Source organism: Theropithecus gelada, chromosome 2 (assembly GCF_003255815.1).
Source record: "Theropithecus gelada isolate Dixy chromosome 2, Tgel_1.0, whole genome shotgun sequence".
NCBI classification, from domain to species: Eukaryota; Metazoa; Chordata; class Mammalia; order Primates; family Cercopithecidae; genus Theropithecus; species Theropithecus gelada.
In genome coordinates, this window is record NC_037669.1 from 164,085,256 (window position 1) to 164,103,077 (window position 17,822).

General features: G+C 35.4%; 1 protein-coding gene across 3 annotated transcripts in view; it reads right to left on the reverse strand.

Moving 5' to 3' along the window:
* The window catches only part of TBC1D5 (TBC1 domain family member 5), a 564,034-nt gene that overhangs the window by 337,493 nt on the left and 208,719 nt on the right, over window positions 1–17,822 (reverse strand). For all 3 annotated transcript variants that reach the window (XM_025377827.1, XM_025377829.1, XM_025377828.1), the window contains one exon: window positions 15,293–15,424. In XM_025377827.1, coding sequence (XP_025233612.1) covers window positions 15,293–15,389 — 97 coding nt within the window. In that variant the 5' untranslated portion in view covers window positions 15,390–15,424. The remainder of the gene's footprint in view (window positions 1–15,292; window positions 15,425–17,822) is intronic.

Sequence of the window (17,822 nt, forward strand, 5' to 3'; positions counted from 1 at the left end):
CCCTTAACATTTTTTCCTTCACTTTGACCTTGGAGAATCTGATGATTATGTCTTGGGGTTGATCTTCCCATGAAATATCTTCTATTTCCTGGATTTGAATGTTGGCATGTCTCGCTAGGTTGGGGAAGTTCTCCTGGATGATATCCCTGAAGTATCTTTTCCAACTAGGTTCCATTCTCTCCATCTCTTTCAGGTACCCCAGTCAGTTGCAGATTTGGTCTTTTTACATAATCCCATAGTTCTCAGAGGTTTTGTTCATTCCTTACCATTCTTTTTTCTCTAATCTTGTCTGCATGCCTTCTTTCAGCAAGATAGTCTTCAAAGTCTGCTATCCTTTCTTCCACTTGGTGGATAAGGCTACTGATACTTGTGTAGCTTCCCAAAGTTCTCGTGGTGCATTTTTCGGCTCCATCAGGTCATTTATGTCCCTCTCTAAACTGGTTATTTTGGTTAACAACTCCTGTAATATTTTATCGTAGTTCTTAGCTTCTTTGCATTGGGTTAGAACATACTCCTTTGGCTCAGCAAAGTTCACTGTTACCTATCTTCTGAAGCCTATTTCTGTCAGTTCATCCATCTCAGCCTCAGCCCAGTTCTGTGTTCTTGCTGGAGAGGTGCTGTTGGAAAAGAGGCATTCTGACTTTTTGAGTTTTCAGCATTTTTGCATTTATTTTTTCTCATCTTTGTGGGTTTATCTACCTTCAATCCTTGAGGCTATTGATCTTTGGATAAGGTTTTTTGTTGATGTTGTCGCTGATGCTTTCTGTTTTTCTTTTAACAGGCAGGCCGTTCTTCCATAGTGGCTGCTGCGCTTTGCTTGGGGTCCACTTGAGACCCTATTTTCCTGGGTCACCCCACAACCCAGCACCTGTAGGCATCACCAGTGGAGACTGCAGAACAGCAAAGATGGGCTGCTCCTTCCTCTGGAAGCTCCGTCCCAAAGGCGCACTGACCTGATGCCAGCTGGAACATTCCTGTATGCAGTGTCTGGTGACTTCGGTTGGAAGGTGTCACCTAATCAGGAGGCACGGAATCGGGAACCTGCTTAAAAAAGCAGTCTGGCTGCCCCTTGGTGGAGTGGGTGCACTGTGCTGGGGGGAATCTTCCTCATCTGGACTGCCCCAGACTCCTCAGAGCCAGCAGGCAGGAAATACTAAGTCTGCTGATCTGCAGAGACCACAGTTGCCCCTCCCGCCAGGGGCTCCGTCACAGAGAGATCAGAGTTCTGTCTGTAAGCCCCTGGCTGGAGTTGCTGAAATTCCCACAAGATGGCACCGCCCGGGGAAGCAGTCTGGCCATGATCTACTACAGCTGCTGTGCTGTGCTGTGAGGAATTCCTCCCGGTCCAAACCACCCAGTCTCCCTGGCACCAGCAGGGGAAAACCGCTGACTGGAGCTGCAGTGATGGCAAGCTGCCCCTCCCCCGGGAACTCAATCATCTTAGGCAGTCTCCAGTCTGCTGCCAGCCACCATGAGTCTGCACAGCTCCGTGCTTGGGACCCAAGGCTCTGGTGGCCTGGGCTCATGAGGGGATACTCTAATCCCTGGGTTGCACGGATCCATGAAAAACACAAGATTTCCCAGGCAGGATAGTGCAATTACTCACCGCCTCCCCTGGCTGGGAATGGGAGCTCCCCTTGCCCCGTGCGGCTCCCGCGTGGCCCACTGCTCCACTATGCTTTTTCCTCACTCTCCATGGGTCACGCCAACGGCCTAGTCAGTCCCAATGAGAGAACCTGGATACCTCAGTCGAAGATTCAGGATTTACCCACCAGTTTTGTTCTCCTCCATAGGAGCCACAGAAGGAGGCTGCTTCTAATCAGCCATCTTGGCCCCACTCTGCAGTTTCCTGCATTTTATACTTAAATATTTATTGCCTAATTACACTTCCTCCTGCTTCGTTTTTTATTTGTATTTTATGAACTTTTGTCATTAACCAAAGGACTAAAAAGGAAAAAAGATGAAAGTAACAGAAACTTAAATCAATCAAATTAGGCAAATAGATTATCAAACTAATTTTTAAAATTAGAGTACTGAATTCTCTGGATTGCTTTTATCTCCTTTCCACATTAAGTTGTCACTTGATAACATGATAGTAAATCTTGCTTTTGTGTTTACAGAGAACAGCAGATCTTATTAATTATGACTTGGTTGACAGCTCATCACCTTCTGCTTACTCTACATATAAAGAAATATAAATATAACAATTTCTTCTTCCTTGGGTCTAGTGACGTCAACAGAGTAGGCCAGACAGAAGAAGTAACCACAGGAGTGGAAAAGCTTGCTCACCATCTCCTTCTGCAGAGCTTTTTCATAGGCTATTAAAGTAAATTCTTAGGTCAGAAATACCTACATTAAAACAAAAACCCATTTGAGAATTTAACTTTTTGTTTCCCACCTTTTTAAAATTCTGCACCATGATGTTCCTCTCCATAAGGGTGATAACTTACAAATGACCTACTTTATGATGTTCAGAAATTGAATTATTATTGCAGTATTACAACTAAACTCTATTAAAAATTTCCAGAATGTATGTTCCCCTTCTTAACTACCATTAAAACTTTTCAATACTATTTAGGCAATAGTGCTTACCTTTCCATGTACTGGAGAATGTTTTAGTTACATTCCTGCAAACTTTGCTTTCTGACTTTCTACTTTCTCCTCCATCACTTTACAGCTAACCACAAAATCACTCAGTCCATTAAATTTCCTTCTTTCTTTTTTAAGGAGCCAAGAATGCATTATTACATTTTTCTATGTGAAGTATGCTATTAAATAATAGCTTGTACACTAATTAAAGCAAATGTAATTGTGAGAACACATTGACATTGTTAAAGTAAATTACTCAATTTGTTAATAGTTTCATTCCAAGTGACCCTAATGGTATTAATTGTGATACCAGCAAATTAAATTGAAGAGCATTAAACACATTGTTCTAATATGTCCTAGAGGAACAAATTCTCTATTACATCAGTGAGGGAAATAATGATTACATGTTCTCCACACAAATAAAACTCATAGATGTACACACATACATACATGCATACATGCGTGTGTGTACACACGCGCACGCACACACACAAATGGGTCAACAGAAAAGTTTCAATAGGCTGTATATGCTATTAGTATATACTGGTAGCATGACATAAAATGGACCACATAGAAAGAACTGAGCTTTAGAGAAATGGAAAAATTCAGGGCATCCTGTTATTTCAGATTAAGCTGGAATTACTTCACCATTAAATTGTTAAAATGTTGGGGAAACAAACCAACTGGTGTGGAGGACTGCAACATGAAAAAAATGTTAAAAACACTACAACTCTCAGTAAATCAGGCATCACTTGTTAAATGCCTATCACCAAGTCAAAAGGAAATATATTTTAAAATAGCTATCATTCCTATCCTTGAATTATAATTCTGAGTCTTTAGAATATAACCTGCACTCTTCAGCCTGGCTTACAAAAACCTTCTACCTGGCCCCTGCCTACTAGTCCCATCCTGTGTCATTTCCCTGTCACCCATGGTAGCCCAACCATAGTGATCTTCTTCAGTTCCCTATATATGACAAGCCTATTCATATCCTACTGCTTTTATAAGCTCTGTTTAGGCAGATGTCTCTCTCTCTCTCTCTCTCTCTCTCTCTCACACACACACACACACACACACACACACACACACACACACTCCATCCTTGTATATCTGCATATCTGGCTCCTTCGTTTGTCATTAACATTTAGCCAAAATACCACCTTCTCAGAGAGATCTTCTCTGACAATCTAAAGTACTCACCTTGTCACTCACTGTAATATCACCCTATTTTAATTCTTTGCATAGTATTTTTTCTTTCTCTGATTTTCTTATTTCTGTACTTACTTTTCAATTTGTTTGCCCACCTTGTGTTAAATTTAATTCCATAAGAGAAAGCAAGTGGTCTACTTGTTTAATATTCTATTCCCAGATACTGGATGCTCAACAAATATGTTTGCATAAATGAATGAACATCAGGTCTTTGGGTGGCAGCCCTTACTCTGTATGATAAAATATATGTGCCTCTATGATTCAGTTATTATTACTGAAATTTCATAATCATCATGTCAACCTTTCTGATTAAAAATCTATCACTTCAATAAAACAAATCTATTCACAAGTCTAATTAAGGATAAAAATTGATGTAGTGGTCTATGCTTGGCTAAAATCAGTCCTATTCCATTCAAATTTTCACTAAATACCAATGCTAGAAAGTCAATTATTATTTAAGTTTTTCTACATTTGGAAGAAGAAAGAACAGGAGAAGGAAAGTAGGAGAATTATTTAAGTACACATATTGCCATGATATAAAAGATTATTTGGCTCATATATTGCCTCATCTCTGACTTGAGTGAGTAAAGGTAAATTCTCATTATCTGTTGATAAATCAAAGCTAGTTGAGATTTTTTTTCCCTGACTAAAATTAAAAGTATTTGTAAGTTCAGGAAAAACAAAACAGTCACTGTAATTTATAGGAATACAAAAATTATCAAGTGGTAGAATATCAGATCGTTTCCAAGGAAGTAAGTAAATTATATTCTAAATACTGGAGATGTAAAAGCAATATCCACTTAAAGTAAATAACTTCACATAATTTTTACGATTTATCATTTTCTTAATTTCTTCCATTTAAAACACTCAAATTTTCCTAAAATGTAAAAACAGTTTGAAGCTAGCATAATATTCCAGCCCTTGTGCTTTCCTATATACTTCATATGGAATTCCTTCTCAGGAAATTCAAGGAGTTATCCAAACTCCAGAATAAAATACTAGTATTGTATGAAAAAAAAAAAGATTTCAAGTTTCAAAACAACTATTCGATTAACAAAGAAGCCCTCATTCCAGCAAAAGTATACCGTGATGGTGAACTAATTTATTTTCAATTCTCATAGAATGCCAAGTTAAGAACAAAAAATACGTGAGCTTAGATTAATGACATATTGATAGGGCAAAGTCTATTATCAAAGCTTTTGGTGAGATGTCTTTTAAGAACAGAACAATGTCAAAGAATCATTGTGGAAAGCTTAGGTGGAAACACTAAAAACTCAAAAACAGACAATTACTGAAGTAATAAAAATACCACAATAACACATCTCTTTTTACCAAAAATGAGACATATAATTTATAATCTGCTACAATACACTAAAGTAATGTAATGTAGGCTCTGCACATTAAATTGACTACTGTGCTCACTATTCAAAAAGACTGTTGTAATACATAATAATTTTTTAAACCTCCTAAAGAGAAACACACACAATGGGCCTAACTTAGGTCTACAAGAAAAGTTATAAATATCTACATGTAACAGTAAAATATTTTTTAAAAAACTCAAATACATTTAAAGAGAATTTTACCAAAATATATCAGTTATATTTTAAAAAATTGGCTGTTTTATTATATTGGTGACTGTTATATAGCAAAGTAAGGGGATAATTTTAAGACATGAACTGGAGATAAATAGGTCTTTGGGAATCTCTACTTTGGTTGGGGGTGGCAGGGGAGGGCACTGATATAAAAGAGTGATTAAGGAAGTCCTTGAGTGATTTCCCAGAGTAAAGTTAAATTTTTTTCTTGCATTCCTCTTATCCTCCCTTGGATATTCAAGTCTTCCCTCTAATTGAGTGATCTCAAAGAAAGAAAGCTTGTAATCTTAAAGACCAGTAGTTGCAGTAGATAGTTTTTTTAAATGGCTAATGCTATGAAAGGAGTTAACAGAAGCACTGGGGAGGGAGAGAATTATACTTGTAAGGACCTAGTTATTCATTTGGCTACCAAGCCATGAAGGAGAAATCTATTTCAATGCATAAATCAATAAAACGGAGCTTTAACATGTGAGAAGTCAAGTGATAACTGATATACTTTCCTAAGCCATGTGGGCTGAAAGCTGGGTTATTTCATCATTTAAAAATTCCAGGTAGGGCATTGTGGCTCACATCTGTAATCTCAGCACTTTGGGAGGCCCAGGTGGGTGGATCACTTGAGACTGGCCTGGGCAACACGCAGGACCCCATCTCTACAAAAAAAATACAAAAATTCGCCGGGCGTGGTGACGCATTCTTATAGTCCCAGCTATTCCAAAGGCTGGGGTGGGAGGACCATCTGAACCCTGCCAGGTTAAGACTGCAGGGAGCCATGATTGTACCACTGCCTGTGTGAAAGAGTGAGACTCTGTCTCAAAAAAAAAAAAAAGTCTAAACCCTCACTCTACTGTATTTTTTGGCCCCGTTAATGTATCAACAAAAAGCAACCAACATAACTCTTTGATAAAAGCTCCATTATAGACCATTTTACTTCAATGTTTGTTTTGTATGTTAGCTTTTAAGATAATACTCTAAATCGCCAGTGTCTGCTCTAGTTGTGCCAAGACCAATCAACCGAAATTACCATCACACAACCTCCCATGTCTGGGGTTCCAGGATACTAGAAAGGATGGTGGAGAATATATCTTAAGATATGGATATCCTTTTGCAGACCAAATTGCCTAAAGGGGTAGTGGATAAGGGCTATTGCAAGACTACTGTTTCCCTGTCAGGTCAGTAGTGAGGTTTCGTTGCTGCTAGGACACTAGGAAATGAATAACATCAAGGTATTTGCAAGGTGGTTCAATGACTCTTCACACAAATCCAACTCTAAAGTAACTGTAAAGTAGCCTATCTCCCCTCAAGCAAATAAAGAGAATTGCTACATCAATGGAAGATTTTGAATAAAACTGAAAAGTAGATCTAATTCATAAGATATGGACAACTCAATGAAAAAAACATCATTAGTAAGATCAGAGAGGACTTTTTTTTTTCAAATTTTAAGGATCTAGATTTTACCAGCAGTGAGGTTCTCAACACACTGTTAAGAACATAAATACAAAAACCATACATACAATCACCCAAATCTAACATTAAAGAGTAAGAATATTCTTCACCATCTAAATATTCATCATTGATATTTAATCACTATCTTTTTAATGTGAATTTGGAATCAGATTTTTGAGTTCACTTCCTTTGCCTCCAACCACTCAAATGAGTTAGTGGTTTCTTAAAAATGACTTAATCCCTAACAGATAATCAATAGTCTTCCAATCACCAAATCATGTATTTCTTCCTTTTATACTCTCTTTAACCTACATAACGCTTGAAAAACTGCTCACTTTGAACTTTCTGGAAGCTCTCACATCTGTAGCTTCTGTAATTTTGGCACTGTGACTTTCCTCTACTTTGATTATTCCTCCAGTAAGTACTATTAAAATACTTGCTCTATCCAATTTCTAATCATGGGGACTTTCTACAAATCAATCCTTAGCTCTCTCCTTCCTCTTTCCTTTGATTTCTTATTTGTCTCATACCTTGAATTGGCATTTCTGGAGGATGACTCACAGATCTCTAACTCATAGTCTTTCGAAATGAAGTCTCTTACATCCAATTTCTTTTTGAGCAGTTTAATTTAGCGGAACTAGGCTTGGCATGTTCTTTGCTCTCGGATGTCACTTTGTCCAACTGTTATACCACTTGAAAAATCTGTTCTTAAAGAGACATTTTAAAAATCCATGCATTGTTTTTCTTTGTTACTGCATTCAAAACCTTCCAGGTCACTCCCGTGTTTATTTAACAATCTGTCTTGAATAAAGCTACCAGTTTCCTTGATAACCTTACAGTCTAACTTACAGTTTTTCATCTATGCAAGCTGCATTTTCCTTGATATCTAGGGAGAATTTTTTATTAGACACATCAAACCAAGCCACATCCAAATCATTATAGATCCAAATTATTACACAAAAATAATGGAGCATTGAGCTGCTTTATTGGCTACTACCACACAATGTTTCACCAAATTAATGCATTTATCAAACACATAAGAATTATTAAGAGATGTGATAAAAGACCATGTTACTATTTTCTTTGGAATTTAGAACATAGATAGGCACATTTAATATAAAATACACAACATTTTAGATTATTAGGTATCACTGTGAAAAGTTTGCCACTACCCTCACCATCCCTGTTACTCCTAGACATCAAGCAGAATTTTGGCCCTACTGCTCCCACATTCTCTGCAAGACTTCCATAACCACAATACTCTTCCTTCTCCCTTGACTCCATCCCTTCTAAAATTTTCTACCCTGCCCTCTGCAAACCACCTTCCATGATAGCAAATTTCCTTATATTCTCAATCCATCAATGAATTCTTCAACCATCAACTTCCCTGCCTACTGTCTACCTGTTATACAGCCCTGACAAAAACCCTGGCTGTTCTTCTTTGTGGCTAAATCCCAGATGCTGGATTCTGCTGGACATAATCACATACATTTACAAGCTGGAATCACCCATAAATATGATGTCCCATTTCAACCTGACTCCAAGGTTATGTCTTATCAACCCACTTTAACCTATTTTACTCCCCACAGATCTTCACATGCTTCGCCTTGTGATTCACTGTCAGCAAATAATGTCACCCTAACTTATCAAACAAGAGATTAAAACGTCAGTGATATCTCATTCAACTCTGCCATCAAACCCATGAACTTGTTGCACCTAAACACCTCCTTTTCTCTTTCCCTTCTATTATTACAACAGACAATAATGTCCCTCCCTCTTCCTGTCTTTGCTCTACACTGCCTCTCCTCTATACTTCCAAGACCACAGAACTCTTCTTCCACTGATTTTCACTTTTCCTAATACTGTTGTACCTTTTCTCTTCTATTCCTCATGTCAGTTTAGTACAGAATACATACATCGTTTATATAAAATATACAGAGTGCTGGCATATGGATTCTTGAGATTACAAAAAGCACTGTGCTTATCACAACCACAATGACTTTGTTCACTGGACACTTCTATTTTCTTAACTTTAGTAATCTCTGGCAGTTTTGCTCACTCTCCCCTTGACATCTTAGCTTCTTTGGCATCACACTATCCTGGTTTTCCTTCTACTTCCCCAGCCTCTTTTTTAAAGTCTCCTCTGTGGGATCCTCTTCTGTTACAAGGTCTTTCAATGACTTTCCTTAGATATTGGTCCTAGGTCCTCTTCTTGGCCTACATGCTATTATGAGGTAATCACAATCATTGCCATTGTTTTTGCTACCATACGTAAGCTGACAAATCTTTATCTCCAGCCCAATTCTAAGTTTCAGACCCATACATCAAAATCATCAGGGTGTCTTCATTTGAATGCTCTAAGATACTTCTAACTCACATCTGAAACTGAACATCCAATGTCATGTCCCCTGTAGCCCTCTATCCCACCTGTACCACACAAAGTTCTTTCTCTAGATTTCCCTGTCTCAGTACTGGCATTATCATAGACCTAACTAGTCAACTCAGAGAACTGTATGTCACTGCAAACTTCACTCCCCTACCATTTCCCCATATCCAGTAAGGTACTAGATCAAGTACTGTTAATTCTACCTCCTAAATAACTCTCAAATGTTTCCACTTCTCTCTATTTCCACTGATACTTTCCAATACAGGCCACTATCATCTCACCTAGAATGTTTGGATGGCTTCTGAAATGATTGTTCAGCTTCTAGTATTGCCCCCAACACCGTAGTTTATTCACCCTACTATAGCCAGAATAATCTTTGTAAAATGCAAATCTGGCCACACGATTCTTTCACTGAAATACCCACTGTTCTTAGTATAAGGGAGCTTCATTCTAGTCTTCAGTCTCATTTGTAGTCATTCTCCTTTTGAACTCTAACCTTTAATCACACTGAAATTCTTTACGTTTAGTGGAGGGCAAGCTCATAGCACAAACTCTTTACAATCATCTGGCTAACAGCTACTCATCCTTCAGGTTGTGACTTAGACAGACATCACACCTTCCTTGATCCACCATTACCACAGTTGGATTCTCCACCAATGCACTCACTGTACAACTGTTAATTCCCCTAGGAAAGCACTTACCATTCTCTATCTTCAATGATCATTTACTTTTCTCTGCTGGGTACCCCCAAATCTGGCTACTAACCATAAACACCATGGTATCTGGGACTATATTTATCTTTTTCAATGTTTTATTTCCAGCACTTAGAACAATGCCTAGCACACGCAAGGCACTTAAATATTTACTGAATGACAAAAAATAAACTTTAAAAGTGTTTTAAACTTAAGAAAAGTTGCCACTACTATAGGTTACTGGTTCTATCATATTTCATATAAAAAATAAACAATATTTGCTATATACCATGTTAGTAAGTTTAAGAAACCAGGTATCAAGAATACTATCTACACAAAATGTTCACTAAGAACTATGTGTATTAAACATGTGTATTAAATGTAAGCAAACTACACGTAGTCTATGCTCCCAAATTATGGCCACAAATTTCTTAGAAAAGTAATAATTTATTTCCTTAGCTTTCCCTTTGCCAAGTGATTATTGCTGTGCATTAACTCATTAATTCTTAATTACCATAACTTGACATTTATTTGCCAGAAAACTGTCTGCCCATTTGGTTTTATGCAAATTCTGAGATGGGTTATATTTAAAAGAAAACATGGAATAAGTGAATTTTAGGAGAAACTTCAAAGGAAAAGAGGTCAAAGAGAACAGAGGATAAAAAAGGAGAGTATATTAACTTTTGAAACTCTAAAAGGAGAAAATTCAAGTGCTAGAATTATCAGGGACAATAAAATGGAGTTCATACATTATAACTTAAGATAGGAAAGAGAAAGACATATGGAGGAAAGAGGAATTAAGCAATTATTAATTAACGTAAGTGAAGGTACTCAAACTGATAAAACAACGCAGTTTGTTCGTTCATCATTTACTAAGCAGTGCCCATGTGCCAAGCACCAGGTATACATACAGTTTCAACACAATTCCCGCCCTCATAAAGCTCACATTTGAGACAAGGAGACAAAAAATAAACAAGGAAACAAATTAATATAGGATTATATATTGTTGAGTGCTCTGAATGAATCAAAAATAATGTCAGAAAAATGGCACGTGTGAAGGCCCAAAGTTTAGAGCTGGCTTAGCATATCTGAGCAAGACCAGACAGACAAGAAAATAGCCATGCACATCACAGTCAACAGTCTGGATTTTATTGTTAATATAATGGGAAGTCACTAAAGAGTTGTAAGCCAGGGAAGAAAGTAAAAAGACTTTTTCATCTCTAAGATGACTCCAGCTAATTAGCCCAGAGTAGGGTTTACAGTACTTCAGACACCATTTTTATACTTTAGCCAGATATCTAGATATCTTCAGCAGAACAAACCCAACTTTTAATCAAATTTAAATCCACCTCTACTATATGGAAAACAACACTAAAGATCATAATAGGACAGCATCACCTTATTATATTGACGTCAACTATTATAAATTACCAATTTCTTCATTAATAAAGCCAGGACATACCCTTCTAGTTCTAAACATGTCATTGTAATGGAAAGAAAGGAATACTTAGAAAAAAAAACAAAATTACAGGAAGCAAAACGGAGTTGGCAGGATTCTGAACATCTTGGATTTTTTTTAAGTTGCCAAATATTTTATGAATGACAATAGAAAGAAAGCTTTGGAACAGATAGTATATAAAAAGGCAAAGAAAGGTTAGGTAATTATTTAAATATATAAAAGCTATTAAGTAAGAAGGTGAATACTGTGACATACAAAATTTAAGCTAAAAACTTTAGCAATGTTTAACAAAATGCCATTCTCAAAAGAGACCTGGTATGGTTTGGATGTACATCCCTTCCAAATCTCATGTTGAAATGTGACTCCCAGTGTTGAAGGAAGGTCCTGGTAGGAGGTGAATGGATCAGGGTCTGACCCTCATGAATCGTTTTGCACCATCCCCTTGGTGACAAATGAGTTCTCAGTTCACTTGAGATCTAGTTGTTTAAGAGTCTGGGACATCCCCCCTTGTCTCTTACTCCTGAGACATACCTCCTCCTGGTTTGCCTTTTGCCATGATTGTAAGCTTCCTGAGGCCCTTACCAGGAGATGCTTCCTGTACAGCCTGCGGAACCATAAGCCAATTAAAACTATTTTCTTTATAAATTACCCAGCCTCAGGTGTTTCTTCACAGTAACATAAGAACAGACTAACAAAGGATCTACTACAGAAAAATTTCTCTCATCACTGATGACATTCCAACCTCTTATAAGCTTGTGAAAATGATTCCAACAATATTATATAATTAATAGATTACGTACACCTGAATTTTGATTTTATCTTAAATTTAAAATAAAGTGATTACTTCTTCATTTTATTGGTCATTAAAGGTTAAGAACAAATAATCATAAATAGCCTAACAAATATTTTTGCTTTTTTGTTTTTAACTAAATTACTAGTAACTTGTCAGTTATTAAACTTTGATCATAGATCTTGAAATTTTATGTGGTAATTAATGTAAACTAAACTGAATAGAGCACACAGAAAATGTCATATTTTCTATGCTGTTCTCTATTTGGAAAAATAGTTAAAGCAGTTAAAAGTTTAATTCACACAGAAAATATCTCCTAAGACTTTGCATATATATCCATATCCAGATAGTTCTTTTTTCTTTGCTCACCTATTTTTCTCAACCATCCATGAAAATAAGCCAATGATACGTAGTTTGTTCTCTCCATTCCTATTATCAGGCTGTTTTTTCTAATCTTTTCCAAAATTCTCAGAATCATTCAACAGTACTATTTCTTTACAAATGTTAAAATCCAGATTTGAGAAATTAAAGACTTATCTTGTTTACTAATAGAACCTATGACAAGAAATGTTTTTAAAAATTACACATGATTTCTACACTGGCAAACCACTGAAGTGAAGTGTTTAAATACTTAGAAAATGAGTCATCCAGTAGTAACAAATTCCCTAAAGATTATGGCAGAAATGTGTAAAAAGCTTCAAAATACTTGAAGAAAGCCCAGGGAAAACATATATTGAAATAAACAAACATAATAGAAAGGTGATGATTTCCTTCAAATATGACAACCTCATTAAAATGCAACACATGGCCGGGCGCGGTGGCTCAAGCCTGTAATCCCAGCACTTTGGGAGGCCGAGACGGGCGGATCACGAGGTCAGGAGATCGAGACCATCCTGGTTAATATGGTGAAACCCCGTCTCTACTAAAAAGTACAAAAAAAAAACTAGCCGGGCGTGGTGACGGGCGCCTGTAGTCCCAGCTACTTGGGAGGCTGAGGCAGGAGAATGGCGTGAACCCGGGAGGCAGAGCTTGTAGTGAGCTGAGATCTGGCCACTGCACTCCAGCCTGGGCGATAGAGCGAAACTCCGTCTCAAAAAAAAAAAAAAAAAAAAATGCAACACATGTTTTTCTGTGAAAAGAAAATCAAAGAAGACGAAATAGATGCTTTATATAAAATATTTACCTATACAATGCACAAAGCCCACTATGGTTAGTAACCTTTATGGCTTTGAAGAACGAGATATTTACATATCTTTCTTTCTGCATGTGCGTGTGCGTGTGTGTGTTTTGTATATATTTTTAACAGTTGACAGCTGTTTTAGAGCATACAGAGATGCCAAGCTGAATGAGGGTCTTGATTACTTCAAGATTAGCTATCTAAAGTTTCTATTCATTTTAAGTGTTGTTAGTTGGAAGAGTCATTAGTCACTTCCTTGTCTCATAGAACATCAGCATACATTTACATTGTTAATGAACATTTGGGGTAAATGAATTAATGGCACTTTTAAACATCAATTCAGTCCTAATAACTTAGTATGTCATAGAAATGTTAGGCTAGGATATAAACGAAAAGCCTTTTTAGTAAAGGTAACTACTCATTCCTGTAAACAATAAAGAATAAAATTAATTTAAAATGTTTTTTTAACCAGGTTAAAAAAAAAAAACAAAAAACCTCAGTATTTAATGAAATAGACCATATAAAAATATGCACTTAAAAAACAAACAACAACAACAAAAACTACGTCCTCAAATAACCATAGTAATCAGAAAGAGTATGAAATATTTTGGTGAAACTATTTTATACACTTGACACAAAGACATTTACTTTTAAAACACCCACTTACAGAAGTACTTGCAAAATAATTTGATTTATTTAACTATGAATGCTTCTTAAGAGTATTACATTTAAGAGAAAATATCACTAGAAAAGGTGTCATGCTCAGCACTGAGATATTAAAATACTGAAATTGAAATGAGCACTATTAATTTTCGTATTATCAAATCTTAAACATAAGTCTTGAGTTCTTATTTTTAAAAAAATATAAAAATTAAAAAATTAAATCACAAAAATATGCTGGAAAAATTCTCTCCCATTTTCATTAAAAACAACAATGGCATTTGTATGTAGGAGGTATTAAAGATGCACAAAAAGCATAAACATTCTGCATAAAGTTTGTTTTCTAAAGAAATAGCCATTTTAGGTGGGAGTCAATTCTTTTTTTAAATTCTCAAAACATGAGTTAAAAGCAGACCTTGACATCAGTATAAACAGAAAAAAACATTTTTTTGAATAATATAACACACATGATTTACTTTGACTAATTTCCTTTTTATAACAGTTTGTCTGTATACTTTGACTAATTTATGTTTTAAAATAGATCTTACAATCTTGATACCTGCATTTCACAAGTGAAAACTTACAAGCAGTCACTGAGTCAATGAACTTTATCAAATATTTAGTGAACTGCTTAAAAACTAAGGATAAGGCTTCAAGAATTCTTACAAACTCAATTGCTTTCGTCTAAGAAGCTATGTTATTACGATCATTAAGTAAATACTGAGAAAATAATAGAGTTCTGATACATAAACATTTGATACATTGTTATAATAGGGTAGACCCTGAATACAGTCTACATTTTAACTGTCTACCATTTAAAAATTTCAGCGTATAGATCTTTAAAAATATAACACAAATTTCAGTTACTTAAAAAAAAAAAAAGAGGATGAATCAAGTCTTTTATCCTGGAATAATCTCAATCTGCTGAAGGGGGAAAAAATCCCTGAAAAATCCACACCAAAAATTTAAGATTCTTTAAAAGATGTTTGACCAAGGCCCTTTCGCATTTCAACATTTTTATGCTGAAGTCATTGTTCAGTTTATTATCTTCTTTTAAAGAATGACAGTGCGTTAAACATTTGGCTAATGCTTCTGTGGATAACTGAAAGCTGGCTTGTTGAAGTATTCATTAGTGTCAAGGGTGCTCTGTACATATCCAGAATAACGTACTTAACATTGGCCTGCTCAGCTTCATGAAGAGAATTACACACATAAGGTGGACACAGCTAACTGAGGACCCTCTGCTGGGTTTACCAGTACCCTACCTGCAAACAGTATTGGCATACAAAACTCACCTCCAGACTTGTTAGAGTAACTGGACAAGGGGTCAATGCCTACTTCTTGTTCTTCTGGCTGCAGAGGATGTCTAGTTTCAGATAAGGAATGATACATTGTGGGAACTGGACAATGTCACCAAAAGTAACTACCTGGGAGGTGAAAAAATACAGAGAAAAATAATAAATTCTTTTTCTGCTATGACTGCGAATAAATATAAGACTGAAACGATTAAATGAACATTATAGACATTACCAAGTTTTTCCCAGCCTCCAGGGACTTTACCTTACATTGGTAGGCTTATGCAAAGAAGGGAAAAAGGTAACACAAAATTTCCATTTCAAAAATTTCTCAAAAATCTGAGCGTCATTTATAATCTTTATCTCAATTTTGAATATTTATTTTCAATAAATATGCTAAATTCTAAAGACAATACTCTCACATTTAGAGCATCCTTTTGTTTTACAGCCAAAATAATAAACATTCACAACAGAAACTTTCAAAATACAGAAAATATAGCAAATTAAAATGATTCATGATAGTATTAGCTAGAAATATTAGTGTTAACATTTCAGTGTATTACACATGTACTTCCTGTCTTTATTCTGGGCATTTAAAATACATATGGTTTTAAAATGATTCATAACACGCTAAACATACTTATTATGTAATCTATGAATACTTTAAATTCCGTATTTTCCTCCCCAGTTTAAAAAAAATAATTGTGTGTCTATAATTTCTAATGATTCCTAGCATTCTATATATAGTCGGCACAATTTATGTAACCAATTCCTTATGTAGTAAACAAGATGTTTTCAGTTGTTCAATACTATAAACAGTCTCAAAAATAAATATCTCTCAAAAATAAATATCTTTTAGCAGTATGTCTGTATCATATCCATGATTATTTCCTTAGAATAAATTCTTAAAATTACAATAGCTGGATTAAAATATATGTTTAAAAAACAAGATTTTGGCAAATTGTGCTCTATAAAGGTTTGTACCTAATAGAACAATTCATCTCCCCTTGATTCTCATTAACAATGGATGTTTCCTCTTTGATTTTTTGAACCAATGTGATAGTCAAATTTTGTAATGTATTTGCTTGATGACTACTGAGATACTGTTTCTCTGACATTTGTTTATTGTCTTTTGTTAATGGAGTTAATTGTTATGACTGTCTTCACGATTTCTGAACATGCTTTAAGTAGTAAGGGTATTAAACCTTGGTTATATGATATATATATTTTTCTCAAAGTGTATCTGTCTTTCAGTTGTATGACATTTTTGTGACATAGGTAACTTTTTATGTGCTCAAATATATCTGTATCTCCAGTATAAAATCCACCTCTGGTGTTATACTTACAAGATTTTATAAAAAACCACCTATATTTCCTTTTGTCATTTTGAAAGTTTTCCCTCTCAATTCTCACTTATATAAATTATTCCATATTGAACAAATTTTGTTTTAAATTATTTTCAACTTCCAAGGTATACTATTTGTAAATTTTATATGTCCATAAGATGCAAATTATCTTCCAAATCATAACTCATTCAAAAAATAAACCAAGTTCACCAATTTTCATGCAAAATAATGTAAGTAACATAATCTTTTAAATTTCAGGAGCAGCAAGGACATGAGAGGAAGAAGAAATAATAAGAGTAAAAAGAAGTGGTAAAAGCAAGTCCAAATAAAATGAGTGTCTAATTTTATAGGATATGGTCTTCACCTATGGAGGAAAAGCTCCAGATATGTTCATGAATACAGAAATTCTTGATGACCTTTTACCTAAACAAAATGCCCCTCTATTCTATTTACTTTCTCTCTAAACCATCACCTTGTAAAATACTCATATACATGTTCTAATTTTTATCAGAAGTCTCCAAAACCCTCTACATCCACACAATCACAGTCAGATGTTAATAAAACCTATCGCCCTGGAATTGTGGCTAAAACAATGTAAGCAGAGGATTAAGGAAAACAAAGAACTTTGGTAGCTAACATGCAGTAAGAATATCTAAAGCTATAAATCTTAAATCCATAAATCTAGACAGTTGTCAGTATTTGCTTATGTGTGCCAATCAATAAGCATATACTGAGCACTTGCTATACAGAAGAAACTCTGGAGAAAATAATCTAGTAGAAGACAGCAAAATGTAGATGAATGGTTAGAGTATAACACAAAGTTTGATAAATTCTGTTGAATAAATAAATAAATTCAGAACCAAGGTCCTCTGCTATGCAGCAGTCACCAAATTCAAGTATCTACTGAGGTCAGGCAAAAAGCATTATTATTTATAGTTAACATTTATGCACAATGAATATATGCCAAAAACTAGTCTAAATGTTTCATGTACACTCATTTCATCCTCCTTAAAACCCAATTTATCTTGTCAATTTTATTTTCATTTTACCATAGAGAAACTGAGGTACAGAGAGAGTAAGTAATCTGTCTAGAATCACACAAGGAGTAAGTATTAAAGCCAAAATTGAAGTCATCCTGTTTGGTTCTAGAGCTCACATTCTTCCTCCTACATTAATTTGGCTCT